The 21,671-nt window shown below is 35.3% G+C and overlaps 2 protein-coding genes across 5 annotated transcripts in view; both read left to right on the top strand.

Annotated features, from left to right (window-relative positions):
• LOC137387201 (small heat shock protein p36-like) overlaps positions 1-21,671 on the top strand; it is a 55,791-nt gene that overhangs the window by 16,216 nt on the left and 17,904 nt on the right. The gene's annotated exons all lie outside the window — the stretch shown is intronic.
• On the top strand, positions 9,460-20,813 carry LOC137387021 (uncharacterized). The gene is made up of 6 exons (XM_068073305.1): positions 9,460-9,880; positions 11,684-11,943; positions 16,623-16,749; positions 19,069-19,134; positions 19,171-19,250; positions 20,541-20,813. The coding sequence occupies exons 1-6, from the start codon at positions 9,460-9,462 to the stop codon at positions 20,769-20,771; spliced, it is 1,185 nt and encodes a 394-aa protein (XP_067929406.1). The 3' UTR covers positions 20,772-20,813.

Here is a 21,671-nt window from a genome sequence, read left to right as displayed (position 1 = left end):
GGTTGTTGCCTCTCTCTGGAGTCACTGCAGGTCTGTTTCACGCTTTTGGGCTCTTCAGGTGACTAGTGGTGGCTAGAAGTATCACAACCAGTCATCTGAAAAGAAACAGACCTGTAATGACACCAGAAAGCAACTTAATCCTGAAATTGATAAGTATCATTAACCTATTCTGACACTCTAGTTAATTATATATGCAAGTATATATAACTATATAAAATAATATCTTTTAAATAAATATAGGTTTTCAAGTTGAGGGTCATACGAGAACAAGTACTCCTCAGTCTAAGAAACAATATAGTAGATAAGACAGCCTGTTATACAAGACAAACAAATAAGCAAAACTGTTTTTGATAAGTTCATGAAATATATGTACCGACATCGTATGTATACTTGTATATTAGAAAAAAGAATATTAGTTTTAAAGAATTTTTTGTCCTTTTCCGCTGCACAAAAGTTTCATGGATTTCAGAGCCTGAGAAATAGATAAATTTCTACGTAACTTAAATTGCTGAAAAGGGAACATAATCAACAAGTATGTTTTAATATTATTTGTACATTTATATAAGCACTGCATCAACCATATGTACTTATTTATATAAGCACTGCATCAACCATATGTAGTTATTTATATAAGTACTGCATCAACCATATGTACTTATTTATATAAGTACTGCATCAACCATATGTACTTATTTATATAAGCACTGCATCAACCATATGTACTTATTTATATAAGCACTGCATCAACCATATGTAGTTATTTATATAAGCACTGCATCAACCATATGTACTTCAAAACACTTATATATTAGTATTGCATAATCAACCCTTTTAGGCTATAACTGTACATATATTTGGGAACATCTACAAGCACAATTCTCACTCTCAAATATTATCTAAGTATTTGTATATATTAGTTTTAAAGTAACCTTGAGTTCTCTAAACTAATTGGCAGTATGATGGAATTCAAGATCGATAGCTCAGAGGGTATACACTACTCACAATGAGCTTTTCAGTTGGATAACAAAAGATACGGTAGCTAGCGCTTTTATGAGTGAGCCGTTTATATCTTGTAATAACAGAGGCGTACAAATAGTGTCATAGACTTACTCTATCCTAAATCAACTTTTGAATTATTGAGCCAGAGCAGTTGGTGTTATGGAGTAGCACAGTTGTTGTATACAGTGTCCTAGATTGACTAAGGTAAGATGAATTACTGTGTGTATTGCAGAACGAGTAACGGATAAATATTGATGCTCTTATTCTAAATGTGACGTTTCTTTTTCATAACCTCCAGAAATCTTTTGAATACATTTCTAGAGATAAGATCAATATCGCTATAGCAATTATCGCTGTCATCCGTTAATTCAAGACTGTCTGAATAGTGTCAATACCCTAGGACACTTATATTTCGCTAGTATTTAGTTTCGTGAGTAGCATACAGAGTAAAATTTCGTTGGAACTTAATTTCGCAGCTCTGATGAGTGCGAAAATATAGTGATGTGAAAATAAATGCAGTGGAACAAACATTAGATTCCTCAGGTCCAGTTCACTGGTACGAAATATTTTTCAATTTGGGACTACCGTACTGTTTGGACTATAAACCGCACCTCTATATAAGCTGCATGTGCTTTATTTTCCAAAAACGATAATAAAACAATACATAAGCCGCACCTTACTATAGGCCGCAGAACTAAGGACTGCGCTTTTTAACGTGGCAGAAACTTTGCCATTTAAAACGGAACAGTGCAGAACGGCACAGTTTCGTATTATCCGACGCTTTTTAACTTAGTGCCTAACGGGACAGTACCGTGAGGCATTGTTTCGTATTTTGTTTCACAGCTAGAAGTGTACTAATTGGAGATTTCCGTTAGTGCGCCCTAGCGGTGAAAGAAAAAGCCAAAGAATAAGCCAGTGATTAGCCGCACCCTTGTAGGCCTACCTATAAGCCGCATGGCTCAAATCATCAGAAAAAAGTAGCGGCTAATCGTAAGAAAAGTACGGTAGTTTGTATTTGTGAACCGCAGGTAGAAATGTGTAGGCGAGGTCAATAGTGCAATTTGATCGCTTGCTGCAGTTTGTCTCCTGGACTATCAATGACGTCAAGTTCCCTGCCGCAGTGACTGATGTTGTACCAATATTAGAATTCAAGTATTTATAGCACGCGGTGCCGCGGTGGCCATGGCCCCGGGTTGTTATTGCTTTTGGTTGGTAATAAAATTCATCACCACAATAATTATTATTCAATTTTATGACTTTCCCTACCAGACTGTCATCCTCATCAGTTACAAATTCAATGACTAAACTAATATCATCATCTTCTTCATTTGTCTAGGCTTTTACAAAAAAACAGATTATCTTAATTTGTTTTGCCAAGCTGCTCAGTCGGTGTATTAGCTATAATGAGTTTAGCAAAACTTGCCCAATGAGTCAACCACACACGAAAATTGCCTGCATTTCTAATATGACGATTTTATTGTGAATATCAATGAAGAAAGCCATTTATTTTCGCGTTTTCGCTCGTTTGTTATGATAGTTTAGTTTCGCTCATGAAATTTTTGCGAGAGGCTGTTGCCGCGAAAACGCGAAAGTTAGATGCCGCGAATACATAAGTGTCCTAGGGTAGCTTTAGCCTGTCATATATGTTTACAAAACTAGAGGTTGCTTACATAATTTTGTGTCTACGGACAAGTTCCAGTTTGTATCGCTCAAAGGACCTGCTTCGTTTACCAAACTAGTTGTGCATAGTTATTTATTAGATCAATAAGATGGAGTCATTCTCTAGAATTGTGATATACTACAGATATGGAGAATGGTAAAGGAGAGGCTGACCTTAGCTATGACCTTGTATCTAGCCCTATGATGATCAATGAGCTGTTCAGAAGGCTACAGCTTCCGGGTATCTCCATCGGTGACCTCAGTACATCCTTGAACTCTATACAGGATTCGCAAACAGCAGACTGTTCTTCCAGGTAGGTAAAGCTTGTGTCATTTTCTTGTAGATTTGTTGGTTAAGTGCATTGTCCTTTGTTCTGTTTATTCATTGTCTTTACTCACTCGCATCGAGTTCTGCGAAAAAAGTGAATACGATTAGTAGTGTCTTCTCAGAGCTTCACAAAAAATGCTATGACGGCTTTAACCATGTAAAGTTTTGATGATAGCGCTTTGTTAACTAAAACTGAAACACTTTCTATAACTGAAAGCATTTTAAAGCCTGTATAATATTGCGTTTATCATAAAATTGAAAGTTGAAGTAAGGAACAATCTAACTTTAAATTGTGTTTCATAGCGTAACTTCTATTGACACAAACAACTCAGCTTTCTAAGTATATGGTATGACTCTGTATAATTATGTCATTGATTCAACTCGCTTGTGTAGGACATTTCGAGTTGCGAGGAAGACCCATATCAAAACAAAAACACTCAAGCCAGAGACATGCCTCACATAGGGCTGATGATTTGGGTTTATTAAAAGTCTTTAATAGTTAATTTCAAACAATTATAATATCTTGATCTACATAAAGAAATGAATAAAATACAATGCATAAAATATCTAAAGTTTCTCCCGGCGTGTATTTTCATCGATTAGAATGCTTGTTTCACCGCTTTTACGAGAAATGTTACGACTTCTAGTTACCTTCTTACATTTCCCTTTTCCTGTTCATACGCACTAAACCATAGCATGACTGTTGGCAGTATGTACTTCTTATGTAAAATAGATCATTGTTGCTGATACTATTTAGGAGGTGCTGGATTAAATAGTTTACAAGGCTCAAATCCACAACATCAAATCTAAGGATCCTTATTTTGGCCATTTGAGGGCAGTTGATTCAAGGGACTTGATTCAAGTTGGACTCAAGGGCCTTACCCCTTGAGTTGAACATACCTCGAGTTGAACATACTTTGAGTTGAATATACTTTCTGGTAGCATTTTAGCGGATAATAAAACTAGACAAGCTTTGAGTTTGTTCGTTTGTCTCTTGAAGACTGTCCGCATTATTTTTCATGAGTCCTCTACAAAACTCTCTTCACTGTTGAATATCAAATCAGTAACAAAGTGTATTTTAGCATTGCTCGCAAAAAGCTAAATAGAAAGACAGCAAAACTATATGTAATTTATAAATTATGACACATTATTGTTAAATTGCAATTATTTTTAAATCAGCATTTGTCGGGGCTTGGTTCAAGCTAATAATATGAAAAGTGATAAACATAGGTTTTGGGTAGAAAACGTTTAGTAATATTCAGTCTTGTATGATAATTGCATATGTAATTAGTATATCATTCTAATAGAGTGCAAACTCTGCAGCAGTTTCTAAACTAAACCTTAACATGCTGAGCCTTTTGTCATGCTGGATCCATCGTTTCCCATATAGGCGGTCGGTAAACTGAAGCCAGCTGTACTTTTAGGGCAGGTTTCCGGTAGAGGGTGCTGGAGCAACTTTTCTTGTTGCCTATCGATCAGGTTCACTTCTGTCTGCTTTGCTTAAAATATTCCATGGTGGGCCAGCTGATTCTATTATCCTCCAGTTGAGGTTATGCCCAGAAGCTGGATCCTAACCTTTCCAGAGCTTTGTGGTAGCTGTGGATCGCTATGGGAGGTTCCTTCCATTCTACTTCACCCCTTGTCCTGCAATTTCCCGTGTCAATGTCCATCCTGGTTCTATTGGTCCAATCAACTAGCTGGCGCGTTCGTTGCAAGAGTTACGATGGTGATGGCCTTTGTGCAACCATGTAGCTGGCATTACTGTTGTAGCTCCTGGTCATTTATCCTTACTTTTACTACATTCTTCTTAATCAGATATATTTGTTGGATTTGCTACCATCCCTGCAGCTCCAGCACAAAATGGTTTTGGTTGGGGCCTTCTCTTTGGAACCGTGTTGTTTGTCCTGCAGCTGCCAAACCTGCTTTGTTAACTGCTGCACCCAAAGTGCAAGCTGGCTAACAAATTGGTCGTGAACCATCAATATTTGTCTGACTGGCTTCCCTTCACAGACCTGACAAGCAGCTGCTGGCATTCCTTAGTTTTGATCAGGAGGAACTCCGTACCGGCCTTCACAGATTCGGGCTGCAACTGCTACTGCAACTCCCACTACAAATTGCCCGCTGCGATCTATTGTGCATTTATTTCCATGACGCATTACCTGAAACCAGCAATGCATGTATATCGCGAATGCTCATTTTTCAAATTTCAAACTGAATGTATACTGCACCAAAAGAATTTGATAAACTGATTGGTGCTGGTTCCATTGGTTCAAAACTTTAACCTGTTTAGCAACTTTTTGGAAGGAGATAGAAATATTACCCCGGTAGCAGGAAACATTACTTGTAATTACGCCGAGATTAGACTATACTAAACTGTACTAGACTACACTAGATTATACTAGACTATACTAGACTATACTAAACAGTACTAGACTATACTAAACAACACTAGACTGTACTAGACTATACTACACTATACTAGACTATACTAGACTATGCTAGACTACCATACCACTAGACTACACTAGACTACAGTAGACTATACTAGACTATACTAGACTACACCAGACTACACCAGACTATACTAGACTATACTAGACTAAACTGTACTAGACTATGTAGATACTAGTCTAAACTTGTTGGCCAAGAAATACTCGTGCCCAGCACTAATTCATACTAATCAAGTTTGCCGATTTTTAAGAAACAGGCCTATTTTACCCTTTTGTAAATTAAACAAGTTACTTAATGCTGCAGATCAATGCACTTGTATTGAAGCTATTGGCACACGATAATATAGTAGCGATCAGTTGTTTAATGTATACATTTAAATTGAAGTAATCTTAAATGAGTTCATTAAATTAAACTCATAGTAAAACCATCAGAATAATACTAAATAAAAACATTTTTCAGAGTTATAGAAGCATGCATCGTAATATGTATGGCAAAATAATTATTGTGGAAATGACTTTTTTGAAAAATCAAATATTCATATTTTGCTGTGCATTTATGCATAGAAGGATGCCATGAAAGAGCAATCATAAACATAAAAGCACTGTAAATATGAGCATCACTTAAAATTGCTTTACTTTTCATAAAGTTCAGAATCAGGGATCAATTCAAATTTTCAAATCTTTTCAAACTTTCAAATTTTCAAGGGATCACTTTCAAAGTTCAGAATCAATTCTACACAACTTCAACCAGCTCTAAATTTTCTACAGCAGTTCTTATGCAATTTTGGCCTTTTGCTGAGTCCAAAACAAATATTGTGTACTAGTGTTGTTGTGATGACGGCTGATGGCAACTGCTGTAGTGACAGTCTGTCGCAATATTTTTCCTGCTCTCCTGCATACCAGGCCAAGCATCTATTCATTATATCAGAAAATGTGAACAACTTAAAATGGGATTAGGAATGTTAATTACCAGTAGGTATACATCAAGCATCGGAGAAGGTCTGGCGTTAGGCAGCACGTACTGATGCCGGTCTCATTGCTAGTAATATATGAATATTTGCAGTAGTTTTGCTGCATTTGACCAAAACGTTCTGGCTACTTTATTACTCTCTTGTATGTTTGAGTTGATTCTGTAGGTAATTCCTCTGTATGTCTGATCGGTTTTGCAGATAGTTCCTGTTTAAGTTGATTGCGCAAGTTACTTTCTTGAATGTTTGAGTTGATTCTGTAGGTAACTCCTCTGTATGTTTGAGTTGATTCTACAGGTAATTCTCCTGTATGTTTGAGTTGATTCTGTAGGTAATTCCTCTGTGTGTTTGAGTTGGTTCTATAGTTGATTCCCCCGAATGTTTGAGTTAATTCTGTAGGTAATTCCCTTGTATGTTTGAGTTGTTTCTGTAAGTAATTCCCCTGTATGTTTGAGTTGGTTCTGTAGGTAATTTCTCTAAATTTTTGAGTTGATTCTGTAGGTAATTCTCCTGTATGTTTGAGTTGATTCTGTAAGTAAATCCTTTGTATGTTTGAATTGATTCTATAGGTAATTCCTCCGGATGCTTGAGTTGATTCTGTAGGTAATTCCCCTGTATGTTTGAGTTGGTTCTGTAGGTAACTCCTTTGTATGTTTGAGTTGGTTCTGTAGGTAATTGCTCTGAATGTTTGAGTTGATTCTGTAGGTAATTCTCCTGTATGTTTGAGGTAATTCTGTAGGTAACTTCCCTGTATGTTTGAGTTGGTTCTGTATGTAATTCCTTTGTATGTTTGAGTTGGTTCTGTAGGTAATTCCTCTGTATGTTTGAGTTGGTTCTGTATGTACTTCATTTGTATGTTTGAGGTAATTCTGTATGTAATTTCCTTGTATGTTTGAGTTGATTCTATAGGTAATTCTCCTGTATGTTTGAGTTGATTGTGTAGGTAATTCCTCTGTATGTTTGAATTGATTTTATAGGTAATTCCTCCGGATGCTTGAGTTGATTCTGTAGGTAATTCCCCTGTATGTTTGAGTTGGTTCTGTAGGTAACTCCTTTGTATGTTTGAGTTGGTTCTGTAGGTAATTGCTCTGAATGTTTGAGTTGATTCTGTAGGTAATTCTCCTGTATGTTTGAGGTAATTCTGTAGGTAACTTCCCTGTATGTTTGAGTTGGTTCTGTATGTAATTCCTTTGTATGTTTGAGTTGGTTCTGTAGGTAATTCCTCTGTATGTTTGAGTTGGTTCTGTATGTACTTCATTTGTATGTTTGAGGTAATTCTGTATGTAATTTCCTTGTATGTTTGAGTTGATTCTATAGGTAATTCTCCTGTATGTTTGAGTTGATTGTGTAGGTAATTCCTCTGTATGTTTGAATTGATTCTATAGGTAATTCCTCCGGATGCTTGAGTTGATTCTGTAGGTAATTCCCCTGTATGTTTGAGTTGGTTCTGTAGGTAACTCCTTTGTATGTTTGAGTTGGTTCTGTAGGTAATTGCTCTGAATGTTTGAGTTGATTCTGTAGGTAATTCTCCTGTATGTTTGAGGTAATTCTGTAGGTAACTTCCCTGTATGTTTGAGTTGGTTCTGTATGTAATTTCTTTGTATGTTTGAGTTGGTTCTGTAGGTAATTCCTCTGTATGTCCGAGTTGACTCTGAAGGTAATTCCATTGTTTATTTTATATAACTTGGCTTTATTTATGTTAGTTCTTTTAGACAATTTCAACATTCCATCAGCATTTTAAAAGCTCTACTTTTACAAGTCACCATCAAGTCATTACAATGTTCTGGAATATCTATTTGATAAGCATGTCGTCTCGAGTGAAATTAAACAGTGTTATCAGCACTATTGTGGTCAAAGTTTTGTAATATTAATATAGTCATTGAACTATCTCATGTCTGATCTAGCCTTATTGCAGTTCTGTAAAGCCTGGTTGGTACACACCATGATGCTGTATGTCGATGTTAGTAACACAATACTTCGATGATCGTCTGTGATAAGAATGTTCATACTATCATAAACCCATTTACGTTTACATCAAAAAAATAGTCTGTGACATAGTGTCATACTTACATTATTCGCCAGTTGGCTTTAATTCAGGAGAACCCCGGCAATAACTTTGCAGAATTCTCATGAGCTTCCATGGCTTAAAGTCAATATCAAACTTTATTTTTTCATAGCTCATATTGTAACAAGCACAGACAAAAAGTAAATGTAGTATAACTCAACTACACCGCTAATTATTATATATATCTGTTTTTTGCCTTTTACTAAAACAGATAAAATAATAGGTTTTAATTATTGTATAGCTTTAGAAACACTTAGACTTAAAACAAAAGGCAGTCCTCTTGTGTGTAGCAAATACTAAAATGTTAGATTTTTAAACACAGATAACCAGCGAGGTAGGTAAATCATCTGACACCTGACGGTGGGCTAAGTGAAACACCTGCTCTTGCTTGTCATAAATAGAGGCTCAATTTGAAATAGGGCAATGCACAGATTTATCTCTGACACGCTTAGCAATTACGGTATGCACACACGTAACATGTGAACCTTTAAAAGTCTGCGTATCATGGGTCACTGATTGTACACAAATATTCAAACCTTGGCTAAATAACCTAAGCAAACACTGGGCTTCACGGTAAGTCTCCGTCAAGTACGCTCTGCTTACAATAATAAACGGCTGGCTAACATCCATAATTAAAACTAGCGAGAAAGCAAAGCAGATTCGGAGAGGTTCATAGCTCATTCAACTACTGGCGAGCCAGGGTGTCAAAGACCTTCATCACAAAGAACTGCTGTCAATAGATCTAGCTCGATACGCTCTCTTTCAAAAGAGCGTGATCTAACGGGTCCGGCTGGATATTTCTCATTAAAGATAATAAGGCAGTTGCTACATAAAAATCTATTGACCAGAAGGATTTGATTTTCATTTGAACTATTGATAGCGATATAGTTGTAGCCTAGCAAGTAACGACGCAAGTTCCTGCGTGCACCATTAGCAGAGATCTGTCTGTCTACTTTGTCGCTTTTCATTAGCACGAATTCAAAAAGCAAGATGTCAGCTCAACAGAAATATACTGAAGTGCGCAGTCCAACCAAAAAAATTTCGACTACATCAACCTTGTCGAGTTCTTCTACCAACAGAACGGTGGCACGAAATGGCGAAAAACCTGAAACAACGAGTGAGTCTGTCGAGTCGGCTAGTCCGACCTCCAGCGGAGATCCGATTTCACCAATCAACCGCGAGTTTTCTGACAACTTTAAGGAGCTGAAAAGATCAATTTTGAGCGGGGATGCATACAAACGGAATCAGCGTGTCAACCAGAATGTGGAGCGACAGCGAGGTCAGCAACAGTTTAAACTAGCTGAAGGAGTAACAACGATTCGACCAGTGCGATCTCCGGTGGAGACACCAATTCAGCCAGTGAAGGCTAAGAAGGTGGTACATTTCAGCAGTTCGACTAAGACAAAGTCTGGTCCTAACTCACCACCATTTACTGATCGCAACAGCAACCATATCGGTACAGTTCAATTCCAAACATACATTTATGTTTTATTCGCAGTTGTACTTAGTCTGGTAGAGAGCAGTAGCTGTAATAACTACTGTGGCACAAAAAATGTTAGTTTCAGAACTAGTTCATGAAAATTTCAGTTTTTTTGGGTTAAAAGCCCTAAATTTGAATCATTAGTTAGCACAGCATGAAAGCGTTTAGTAAAAAGTACATGCTTACCAAAACTGTAGGTATGAATGGGTAAGTGTATGTATGTATAACTTCTTATTGGCTTTAGTAATCTTCAACAAATTGATGATGTTTTTCGTTTCATGCCAAAACAAAAAGGGGAAAACAGAAATCAGGCATTATTGAGTTGAGCAAAAGTGTTTTAAAAGTTGGTTATCTAACAGCATTGCGAAGGAGTCTGGATAGTGAACTGTAGGTTGTAGTACCAGAAAGTTCATAAACTGAAATGTATGATGGTGGATGTAGTATGTTGGTGTCACGGAGTATAAGACGATGTTTGTCATATGCGTGGAAAGAAAAAAAGAAATACAGTATACACATGTATAATATTTGATAATATATGCGTCATATAATATTGATAATTTGATATAATATTTAATGGGTTGACTAGGTCCATAACCTGTTGTTTATAAAGTTTGAATATTCAGTTAATTGACAGAAGCTGTATTAGCTGCGTTCATCTTGACACTTGTGAACAAAAGTGAGAGCTTTATATGAAAAAGCTATGGGCAGGCCCGTATTCCCTGGGGCGGCTGGCCGGCTGAGCCGCCCCAACTTTTTAAGAATGTTCGGCGGCTAAGTACAGTCAAACTCGGATAAATCAGTGTCGTATAGGGGAGTACAGTCCGTACAGTCCCTAGACGACACTGGGATAACTCGCCCTTGGATGAAATGTAAAATTTTATCTCGAACACATGGTTAACTCGAGCGGATTTGTTTGGTCCATTCTCACGCAATGATAAAATTGCTTTAGATAACTCGACCTCATCATCATTAACTCGAACAGTTATTTGCCCAACGGCTACAGGAACGGTTTTTATCGCTGTAGAATATCACTTTATTCCAAGCCATAAAGATAAACATCAAACATTTAGTAGTTTTTAGGCGTCATTATTATCATCATCGGCAAAATATTCTTGTTAACGACTTTTATAAAGGTTTGCAAAAGGTCAAGTTTAACCAAACATCCGCTTGGCAATGACCCATCGAAAGCGTGGAAACCTTCGAAAAAATCGGCAAAATTGATCTTTGTTAAAACGCTCAAAAGAAAAAGATGTCTTTTTTCTGAGCGTTTTAACTGCGGTTAAGTTTTGCCTATTTTAATCTGAAAACGTCCTGGCAGTCACATCACCTAAAACAAACAAATCTCAAATAATAGAAAAATGTTTATACTTTCCAATAAAATTTTTTTAAACTTTACATGAGAGGCCCGGTTGAGGCCCTACATGAGAGAAACCTGTTGGGGGCTTACACCGCCCCCCTCCAAACCCCCAGGTGTTCATAACTAGTCGCCTAACATTTGCCGCCCCAACTTGCAACCAGGGAATACAGGCCTGGCTATGGGTACCAATAAGCAACCAGCTTTCAGAAAGCACAATGAGAAAGCCCTATTAAATCCATGAAACTGCTATTATTGCAATAAGTTTTTTCTATGGAAAAATATGTTGATCAAGGAGCAAGGGCTATCTTTACTGTAGATATGCTAAAAAACGATTCATACTTTACAATGTGAATTAATGGAAATGCACTATGTTACAGCCACATCACCAAAGATGATGAACAACTACAAGACAGAAATGCACATCCCTGTGAGACGTCACCATGGTGACTTGGATGATTTTTTTAAAAACCGATGGCTAGTGCACAACACATCTCACATGGATACCGAGTTTGATCGCAGACGTATCGAATGGGAATCCAAGCTGGATGATATGAAGAGAGGTTTCTTTAATTTCTCACCTTTTGGTGACCACCACTCTCAGAACCACCGCTATGAGGCAGCAAATGCAATTCAGCCAGTAAGTTTATTAGCTATCAATAACCTTGTGCTTAACAATTTTCACAATTCTACTATATGGAACACCAAATTATAAATTAAAACGTATTTTAAGAACAATGCCTTTTTATTTTGTTTTGCAAAACACACCCAATACTGTCATTTTACAACGATATAAACAAGTTTACAAAAATATATAGCTATCCTTGGTAAACACAAGTCGTGTCACCAAGACTTGTCATTTGTTTATGCGGAGTTGTCTTACCACAAGCTGTAAGCTAAATATAGCTCGGGCTCAGCTAGGACATACTGAATACAGTTGTACAACAAACTCAAACCTTTACGGCAGTATTACACAGAGGTCACAACAGAGGTCACAACAGTTTTGAAAGTATTCTCGAAGATAGTCTATATATATAAATCTCAAATTCTGTCTGTCGTTCATCTGTCCAGCTAGAGCGATAAAGTTTTAGCAGCAAAAAATCACCTTCACATATGATTGGAACTTACGACATTGAAAGCGCAAGTCTACTAACAACTGCCCGTAACCACAAGACTATGCTGTTCTTGTCGCATCTGTAGCTTGTATCATATACTGTGTATCCTTTGCGCGATTGTCTATGATAAATGTGTACTTTTTATTTGTAATTAATACAGTGTCTCGGATTACGATGTCCCTGTTTATAAGAGTTGTTTTGCAATATTATATGGAACACATTGTTTTTTCATCCTCATCCTTTGAGGGCAAATTATTTTTACCTTTTTTCTCGCCATACATATCAACAAAAATTTCTTTCGAAATTAAAATTTGGCAGTCGGTTACTGATTATGCCGAAATAATGAGAATGGCGAAACGCTATTTGCTGAACTCTCTCTCACAATGCTTGAAAGAGATACGATGCTCACTGTTTCAGTTCAGCATTATTAGTTTCAAGCTATAGTAAAAATAAATTTGAAAACAGAAGCGGGATAAAATTTTAGTCTATGACAAAGTTTAAGCTTAGTAAAATACACAGTAAGACTTAGTTTTAATCATTTGTTACCAAGCTAAATTTAATTAAGTTAAATTCAACATTTATCTTATTTGTCTGTCTCAAGGGTAAGAACTCTCTATGGTATGTACTGCCCGCAGTACATTGTAACGTTATATTTTCCTGCACTAAATAACACTAAATACAACATAGTTTTTGTAGATAAATATAATTACTAAAGTTAAAATATTGTTTTGCTACTAATTTTTAATATGTACAGTAGATATGTACAGTACATAAAATTTTACCAAAAGGTGTTTGCATTTATCATGATTACTATGGGTTTTTATACACTCTACGATATTTTCGCTTTACAATGCCAACACTGAAACGAATGAAAATCATATAATTGTATACGAAATAATTTTTTATTGTAATCGTGGCAAAACAGACTTTATTTAGCTATTAATTGCTAATTATTTTACATTTACATTTGAACACCTATATAGTTGTTTTATTTATTTTTTAATTTATTTCAGCAAAACACTTTTTTATGATATGAAATTCAAAAGTTACGTTTGTTTGTAAAAGTTTGAAAAACTATACAGTCGTTTTATTTTTTCTCTTAATTTATTTGAACTGCACTACACACTTTTTTTATGATATGAAATTTAAAAGGTAGAATGGTAACTGGTGTTAGTTGTTAAAAAAACATAATTTTTTTGTGCAAAGACTTTTTTATTTCCCGGGCATTGCGGGCATTCAGCTGGTATATATCTAAAATAAAAACAGGCTGCTAGTAATACTTTTAATGTGGTCAAAGAGGTTTTTATAAGTATTTAATAGACAATATTGACAGTTTATGGCATGACTTGGTATTCACCGTTCAATTATTAAACGGTTTCCTCAAAATATCAGGATTTTATGTAGAAATGCTTTTCCTTTTGTGTTTCAGAATAACCAAAATGTCTGTTAACTTAATAATTCTGTTGACAGACATTTTGGTTATTCTGAAACACAAAAGGAAAAGTATTTCTACATAAAATCCTGATATTTTGAGGAAACTAGCTATCTTTTAAACCACAACTGTCACGTACAACTTTTATCATATTTACTAGGTAAATCAGACACTCTGATTCCCCAGAAGTTTTTTTCAAACTGTTTCTTAAAGTTCTTGAGTCACACTTAACATAACTTTTTGTATAACTTGTATAATTTTGTATAACTTGTTATACAAAATAGTAAAAGTACAAACAAATTTGTACCATTTTTCTCTAGATGAGTTTGGTTTTTACTTATAATTCAGGTTTTTTCATTTATTATTTTTGCATTTTTTATATGATAAACCTGTTTTAAATATTTGTATCTCTGTGGAAATTGAAGTGAATTAAATAAATACAGTGCATTCGTATAATAATGTTTAGACAAGTAATAGATTTGACATAAAAGGAATAACAGAAAAGGTTTACTCAGTTTGTCCAGGTTTTACAGTAGTATAAGTAATGACAGCACTTTATTTTTTTCTAACCGTGCCAAGGTGTATTCACGAAACTATTTCAAAACTACCTTTTTGCTTTCGCGGAGGCGAGCATTCTTTGGTGAGGTTTTGTTTTCGTTGAAATGATTTCAAACTTACATTTCTCGACTGTACTTTTGAACTCAGTGTAGATTTAACAATTCCACTGTGGCTCCATCTGAAATGTTGAATAGTTCTTGCATCATCATTAGAATTTGTAATGTGTTATGTTTTAGCTTTCCTGGCCATTCCCTGATCATCGTTTGTGGAAAAACTGGCCAAAATTTCCAAATAGTTCCTTGTCAAAGCTGTTTGTAAGTCTGTCAGGCGACATTTTTTAGTTGCTCTGTTTGCTTTGAAAGTAGGTGGCGACAGCGAGTTACTAGCCTGCCAAACGTCCGCTTGTGTATTCCAAATTCTAACACTCCCTTTAATGCAATTCTTTCGTCAGTCATAGCTGTGTACATATATGCTTCTCACTGACCATCGCAACAATATTCATATGCAATAACATTTTCAGCTTGTGCATCAGGTGCAGCACAATACCAAGCCAGCATTTGTAAGTGAATTTCTGTGTAAAGCACCAAATGTGTTTACTACATTGCACCCTGGGTAGCCTCTCCCTTTAGCATCCTCTTGTAACTTTTTAGTAGTTTTTTTGTGGAGGTATAGGGAAAAGAAAAATGTAAATTTGGAACTTGTCAGTCTGGTTTTGGCGTGTCCTTGCTCAATTATGCCAGTAAATAGTATGGCGCAATCGCATTCCAGAATGTGATGCAACTAACAGTATGATTAACAGGGCGACTACCACTTGAAAATGTTCCACTTACCTTATCGATTTCTATGCTCACATCTATGTAGTTGCGTATCTCCGTCTTTTGTGGATTTTGGTCTTTCAGCATTTTAACCAAGTAAAAACATTAATCTTTTTTTTCATAAAACGACAATCAGCAGAAGCTTTTGTGTCAAACGCAGCATTTATAGCCTGGTGCGCTAAGACTTTTAACCATCAGAATCATTCATTTCAGCAAAAAAAAGTTCAAGTTTTTAGACTATTTCACTGATATATGTAATTATTAGATTCCAGGCATCAGTAATCCATAAAGTTAACACCAAAATATTGTCAGCAGGTCAAATGATTTGATTCCACCAATAAATTCATAGTGAACTGAAATATACTAGCAAGAAAATAAAGTAACTTCAGTTGAAATGAGGTGATCACAAAAATTTAATTTTGTTTATGCAATTATATAAAACCACTGAATGCTTTCTTTAGATGATTGTTTCTTATTATAGCTAATAAACTTTAACTTTAACAAGGTCTGATTAATCAAATATTTAATAGCCATTCTTTATGTTTCTTTCCAATTTGCATAAAACTAAAAAATGGTCTCTATATACTGGTTGTTTTTGTGTAACTATTGTTAAGTGTTTACGCTTAGCAGAAATGCTTAAAAACTACGTAGTAGAATTCTTTAATTTGTATTCTGAAAAAGCAACTCTTAAACAGTGTCAAATATCTGTGATAAATTAACGGATTGTTCACCAAGTTTCCTTTATATAAAATTGCAGCATTAATAAAACCTTTATTCTGTGTATATCAACAAAAAAACCTGAAGGATTAGCTATAGAACATGTGTAAACTATCGCACAGAAAATATGTGAGGAACTAAATTCATATAAACTTAAACAATAAACAAATGCATTGCAAAGTTGTTTTTCGAATCAGATCTACAAAGATTTTATGACTAATTAAAAGAAAAAACAACACATCCTATACTTGTTGAATGAACAAAATTTTTAGTGAAAGACCACAAATAATTTGCGGGCAAGTCAAGAATGTAGCCTGTATAAATTCTTGTATGAAACCTAAAAGAAATTATCAAATTTTATAGCCTCTTTTACAAGTTGTCTTTTCTTAAACCAAGAAAAGACAACTCCATTAAAAGCTGTTTTTTATTGTGTTTCAAAGTCACCATTATTTTTTATTATTAATGATAATAATAATAGTCAGCAAATGCAGTAAGATCATACAGACAGAAAATAAAGGGTGTCATGACAAAGTGGCAAGTGCAGTGCACTGGAGCATACGCAAGAAACATGAGTTGCCCCACACAGAAAAATGGTATGACCACCGTGCAGAAGCTGTATTGGAGAATGAGAAAGTGAAGCTGCTATGGAACTTTTATGGAACTGCTATGGAACTATGTGCAGACAGACATTATTAAAGCTAGAAGATCAGACCTGATACTAATAAACAAAGAAACCAAACAATGTCAGGTCATAGACATAGCAATACTTGGAGACACAAGGGTAGTACAGAAGGAAAATGAGAAGATTGGTAAATACAAAGAGCTTAGGTTCATATATTCATAGGGAATCCAAAGTTGGCTACCAAGAATGGTCCGATCCCCATCGTCAAAACATTATTATGCATCAAAACAAACTTTCATCGCCTCATCGATTTAAACATAACAATCTTTGAGTAACAAAAGACAATATACTTGGCGAGCAACAGACAGAAAACACCATTGATTCACTTACAATCATTAATAAGACTAGAAATTCTACTGTCATACAGCCCACGACCAAAGAGATGGCCAGAGATATTGGCAAAAAAATAAAGGGTACTAATGGTTGAGAAATGCAATATTAGCAATCAAATGGCTCTGCAGTGCAATAGGATAACTGCAATGGTAGCTGTAATGTACTGGGTGTGGGTGTTATTATATACAACAATAAGCAATAATGAATGGAAAAGATGTTTATATTTTCCCCCTGCAACAGGAGAAATGCAATATTGGCCAATATTAGAAGTAAAATGCACTGATATTCTTAGAATAATCAATTTTATTAATATAGTAATAATAGAAAACCAATACACAATTTTGTTTACATTTCAAAACGTCATAGGTAGCAATATCGAGAAGTTGTGGTATTTATATAGGTTTTTAGAAAATTTATTTAAAAAGTGTTTGGTCATGACAAACAACAACAATGAAAGGAAAATATTACACGTTTATATCTCTCTCTTGCAATAGGAGAAATGCAATGTTGGCCAATATTATAAGTAAAATGCACTGATATTATTAAAATAACCAATATTGTTAATATAGTAATACAGCAATAATAGAAAACCTATGAGCGTTCATGCGTCTCGAAGATTTCTGCAAACTGCAGCAAAATAAAAGCTGTTATAAAAGTGTTATAAAGCTGTAGGCCTAATTTACTGTAATGTATGTAATTCAACAACAATAAAGAAATATGTTTATTATAACTCTGAAATGCAAAATTAGAAGTAAAATGGCAAGCTACTGTGTACTATACACAGTTTGAAAGTTGGTTGCGTTGAATGTAGAATGGTTTTTATAAGCGATCTTTAACAGAAAGCGGGTAGGAGCATTCACGCGTATAAAAATGTAGCAAAATAAAAAATGTTCTCGTCATGAAGGGGCATTGTAGTTCGGCCCTAGCTTGTACATAAGTTGTAAAGAATTTCGGCTAACGTTTCAAATAATGAAACCTTCGGTGATTGGACAAAAAACACAGGCTGATAAACTGTGTACCACAATTTCGTACCTGTAAATCGGTCTACGCCTCAAACGGTCTACGTTTATTACAGAAACCTTCGAATAAATTCGAATACAAGTAAAAATGGCCATAGACTGATGAAATGAGCACGGTTTTCTCGTGAAATGCGCACTGCTAAATAGTTCTACAATCGGTCGCACGGCTTTATTGGCGTTTCAATTTTCGGTCTTAACTTTTATTAAACCGAGCTTTTCAAGCTTTTTGTGGCAATTTTCGTTCAAATTAATGTGTCTATTTGTGTATAATCCGATCAGATGGGTAAGTTTTAAAATAATACCGACGGTTTACAAAGACTTGGTAACATATTTAAATAGGTTTAAATGTGTTTTGTATTGTTATTATACTTTAACGACTTTACATTCCAATGCTTAAATTTTTTGATGAAATTTCTTGACGAGAGTTCGTCTCATTGTTGATGAATAATTTTCGTAAGTTGTGTGCACATGCATTTATCATAAAAACTCCCACACTTCCGCTCCGCTCGTGTGTTCGTGGGATAACTCCATGGGTCTCTTCTTTTATTTGAACTTGTCCCACGTGTGCTTCTAAAACATGAATTTGATTCTAATTCACATTACGAAACTTGTCATTGAGTTCACTAAAACTATAGTCATTTGGAAAGCTTGTACATGTGAGGGTAAATTATAAAAAAATTCTGACAAACCATGCCATATAATGATAGAATTATTGTTTGAGACTCCTTAATTAGGACCGACTCCCTTGAGTACTTATCTGGAAAAGTGTTAAAGATAAAACAAGGACTTTGATTAATGCTGTTTTATCAATTAATTGATAAGTTAATTGATCAATTAATTGATCAATTGATTGATTGATTAATGCTGCTTTAGTGCCGCATTATTTGAATATTTCTGAGCTATAAGCTTACATAATGAGGTTCATTAAGTACAGATCATAATATGGTATGATTTTGATATAAGGGAAGTCTATTTCAGTAGTTGGTTGTTCTGGTAAAAGTTTTTTCTGCAACAGACTCGCACCCATTTAATGTAATACACAGCCTTCTTTTACCTCTTCTGTGTTTCAAAAAATAGCTGCCATCTTTGATCAGAGGTCAGCTCAGCTAATGAAATTGATTCTTTGCAGCATGCCAATGCTGTCAGTTCCAGCCCAGTTGGTAAAATGCCTGGAAACGTGGCTGTGGGTTCTGCAGGCTCTGTTGTCACAAGAGAGGCTGACACTGGAGATGCCCTCAACTATAGTTTATCCATTGCAGGATATCAGCCACAGGAGGTTTGTAGTATGTTCAATGTTTATATATAAATAACTTTCTTCTTTGGGGTAATATAAGATAAAAACCTGATATATTTTAACAGTTTTAATGCGCATTAAACCACTAAAGCATTTGATTTTTGAATATCAAATTTGAATACCTGAATATTTGAAAGTTTTAATGCGCATTTGTTTGCCTGATGATGCCAGCTAAAAAGTTGGCAAAATGCCATGGAATAACATAGTACTTGTTCTTACGCCACTCGTTTTGTGAGTCAAGTTGTCTTTTTTGAACTATTCCATCACTTTTTTCTATTCTAGGCTTTCACACACACAAATCCCCACCGTTATAACTTATTACCAAGGACACATCTAGCAACTTAATGTTTCACAATGTTATCAAACAGCATTCGTTTTAAGGAGTTGCATCAATAGTCAGTTATTTGGACTGAAGAAAGGCATGCGCCTTATTGTTGTTGCAATAAACTTTCGAGTTCTTTTATAATGATACCGTGTTTTTGGCGTGAAGTCCAACAGTAAGAAGCAAGTGAAGTCAACACGTACACAGTGCTTTGAAAATAGATGTTATGATTAATTGTTTGATATAAATATCATTTTGGGTCGATAGACACCAATAACCATTCGCCTGCAATGATTTGCAAAGAACTGCCCCTTTTATACCCAACTAATAAATGATGTTCTCCTTGTAAAAAAATTCCTTTAATTTCACTGCTAGATATTTTTTATATAGCAGCTAAGCATGTTAGACAGGTGTATTAGGTAGACAGACATATTTGGTGTAGTATTTACTCGCAGCGCTCCCTTCTTTAAGATGGACTTCCACAAAATTTTAATGGATTTTATTGGAAGGTATCGTCATTTTTTATCATTAGCGATTGTTTTTTATGTTTAAGGTGATCTGATTGTCAAGATGTTTCGAGCTAGAAATCAATTACAATTTAATTACAGTTAAAACACTCAAATTCAAGAAAACTTTATTATGATGACTATAGTTGCAAAGAGACCGACAGAATAGAGATATGTAACGCTGAAGTTTCAACGCAATAGACGATATCAATAATTAGAGACAGGTAGCCGAGCAACTAATGACGTCAATTCAGAATGTAACTTTCTTTTGAGTGTTTTAACCCTGATCAAGTTTTGTCAATTTTAATCTTGGAACAGACTGGCAATATGATCACCTCAAACATAAAAACAATCGCAAATGATAGAAAAATACTGATACATTCTGATAAAACCTACTAAAATGTTGTGTAAGTTCATTTTTAACTTCTCTCCGTTTCTGATTAGGTGACAGTCACAGTTGAAGGAAGAAAGGTTACTGTTCACGCTAAGCATGAAGAAGACTGTGGAGGAAGGAAGATTCACAATGAAATGACGAAGTCTTTCGATTTGCCACCTACAGTTAACGCCCATAACGTAAGAAGTTACATCAAAGATGGAAGCACTCTCTTCATCGAGGCTCATCTTCGAGAAGATCTTGATGGCAAAATTCACCTCGTTCCGGTCACACACAAATAATTTTAAATCTATGAAACTGAAACTACGATTCATCAGTTTTCTTAGATGATACATTTAATGCCTTGCAAACTCCATGTTTGGAGTTGCTCTCTCTTTGAAATCAAAAAACAAAAGTTCTGCTTAATGCTGCTTATAACAATATTTTACAAGAAGGATATAGGTCGGTCAAAGCATGTTTACGTATGAGGATAGAGCTGATGGATTCAACTGCTGTGAAGACGCATCAATTTATTAGCCTTTTAAGTATATCTATGAGCTTTTTACATAAATAATATTGAGAGAACCATATTTGAAAGTGTGTTAACCGCTTATGAACATTGTCTGAGTAGTGAGCAATGCCCATTATCTGCAGATCTGCTTGATTACCAACTGGTAGTATGTTTGAGACACTAACCAACCAGCCCAGATGGTACAACTATGGCAGAGCGGTGTTCAGTTTTACAGGATTCAAGCTTATTGCTGGTGGAATTATGCCCATATATTTTTCTATTTGAATTACTATAAACTATAATTTTATTATGTAATGGTTGATTTTATTTAGAGCATTTATGACTAACCAGCTTTTTATGTATATTGTTTGCAATAGAATGCTTTTTAACTAAACGATTGTCTTATTCTCAGTTCCATCTACTACTTGTAACTTTTAACTGTTATCATAAGGTCAACATCAGGTCAGAATAAGGTCAGCATAAGGTCATCATAAAGTCAAGATGAGATCAGCATAAGGTTAGAATGAAGTCAGCATAAGGTCAAAATGAGGTCAGCAAAAGGTCAGCAAATTGTCAGCAAAAGGTCAGCATAAGGCCAGCATGGCGTCTGTATGACAACGACTCTAGTTAGCTGCAGACACGCTTTTCGAATTTGTCAGGTGTTTCTAGACTTGACAACAAGAGGTTTTAG

The sequence above is a fragment of the Watersipora subatra genome, chromosome 2, assembly GCF_963576615.1.
Source record: "Watersipora subatra chromosome 2, tzWatSuba1.1, whole genome shotgun sequence".
Taxonomy (NCBI): Eukaryota; Metazoa; Bryozoa; class Gymnolaemata; order Cheilostomatida; family Watersiporidae; genus Watersipora; species Watersipora subatra.
Note: the sequence above shows the minus strand (reverse complement) of the source record. Positions and strands in the feature narration are given on the sequence as shown.